Source organism: Amphimedon queenslandica, unplaced genomic scaffold (assembly GCF_000090795.2).
Source record: "Amphimedon queenslandica unplaced genomic scaffold, v1.1 AMPQUscaffold_5017_Cont23008, whole genome shotgun sequence".
Classification (NCBI taxonomy): Eukaryota; Metazoa; Porifera; class Demospongiae; order Haplosclerida; family Niphatidae; genus Amphimedon; species Amphimedon queenslandica.
In genome coordinates, this window is record NW_003554675.1 from 1 (window position 1) to 1,614 (window position 1,614).

Genomic DNA, 1,614 nt, shown 5'->3' on the forward strand with positions numbered 1-1,614 from the left:
TGCAGAAAATTCTTCCATTTCTTTCTTCATCTGTGACTCACACTGACCAGAACTGTGCAGCTCCTTAGCTTGAGGTAAAAGTGACTGCAGTATCATGAACCTCCTCTCATTGCATGGATGAGTTTCAAAGAATTCCTGAACAGTGTCTGATTCATTAAACGTTGGTAAGTGCTTCCAAAGTTTAATGGCTCTCTCAGGATTGAAGCAAGCCTTTGATGCTAGCAGTAGCCCTACCCGATCAGCTTCCATCTCAAGCTTACGACTGTAGCGATAATTGGACAATATTGTCACAGTTCCATTGAAGAGTATGTGAGTAAAGAATGATACTAAGACACTTGGAATGAAGAACCATATAGCAGCAATGCAAACCAGTCCAAGCATAGAGACTAGGACCAAGTGATTGAAGCGCTCAACTGAATGATCAAGAATAATGTGAGCCAATTCGTGGCTGAGCAGTAAACTAGCTTCATCTATATTATGACACGCATGTAAAGTTCCAGAATATATCGTCATATCACCAGTGGGTAAGCTCGATGCATAAACTAACTCTGGATTATCAACTATGGTTATCCTCCAGTGTATATCAGTGAACCCCTCACACCAGGAGTTGTGTATCACTATCTGCCTAATGAGTGAGAAGATAATATCGGCTGGTTGTACCTTCTGGTCTCCTTTAAGGTTCAGAGCACTGTCAGGCCCCCCTATCCCCATTTCTTGCTTCGACAGTAACTGACACACATCATCTCTAGAGTACATCATAAAGCGATATCTTTTAGTGAGAGGAACAAACTCCAAATGAGTGAAATAGTATACTACTCAGGGCCGTAGCCAGGAACTTGAAACAGGGGGTTCGGAAATTGCTGCGCGCGAAGCGCGCAGCAAGAATTTTAACAGAATGGGCGTGGTTGGTAGGCGTGGTCTTGAGCTACGCATCTCAGCCATGTGCTGACTCAGCTAAAATGGCTATCTGTGCTTCTCGCTGCTGCCAAAATGCTAATCCTGCTTTTGCAGTGCTGTTCTTCATGACAGGAGCTAATCTAAAACTTTTTTGCAGCTACAACAGGGGGTTCGTCCGAACCCCCCGAACCCCCCCTGGCTACGGGCCTGTTGATATAGCATGGACTGCTCTACCTACAGTTGATAATGGAGTATTTATACAATACTACATACTAAGAATATATGATGCTATTACTGGTAGTCTAGTGGATGTTGTATCAGTATCTGATACCAGTTATCAGTTTGTGGATAATAATTTATTTATTCATCGTTATACATATGTTATAACTGGAGTTAATGAATTAGGAGAAGGAATATCTAGCAGATTTACATTCTCATATCAAAGAGGTACAATTTATAGATGTACTATGTTGTGGAATTAAGTGTGAACAAGCATATGATTATAGACTTAATATGGTTTTTATAGTTCCTAGATCAGCTGTAGAAAACACTACTTTGGATATATTGAATTTTACTGAAGACACAGCAACTGTACTATATAATATACCAGTAAGAAATTCTTCTTCTTGATCAGATTTTTTAATTTTATAGGTCATAATTGAGTGTACTGGTGAAGCTCCTGAGAATGCTGCAGTTACTATGCAATGTAATGGAACT

General features: G+C 40.3%; 1 protein-coding gene across 1 annotated transcript; it reads right to left on the reverse strand.

The window, feature by feature from the left end:
- Positions 1-6: 6 nt before the first annotated feature.
- LOC105316116 (metalloendopeptidase OMA1, mitochondrial-like) lies at positions 7-841 on the reverse strand (the record flags this gene model as incomplete). Its single annotated transcript, XM_011410923.2, has 1 exon — positions 7-841. A coding segment is annotated over exon 1 (753 nt), but the record flags the coding sequence as incomplete, so codon positions are not given.
- Positions 842-1,614: the final 773 nt, after the last annotated feature.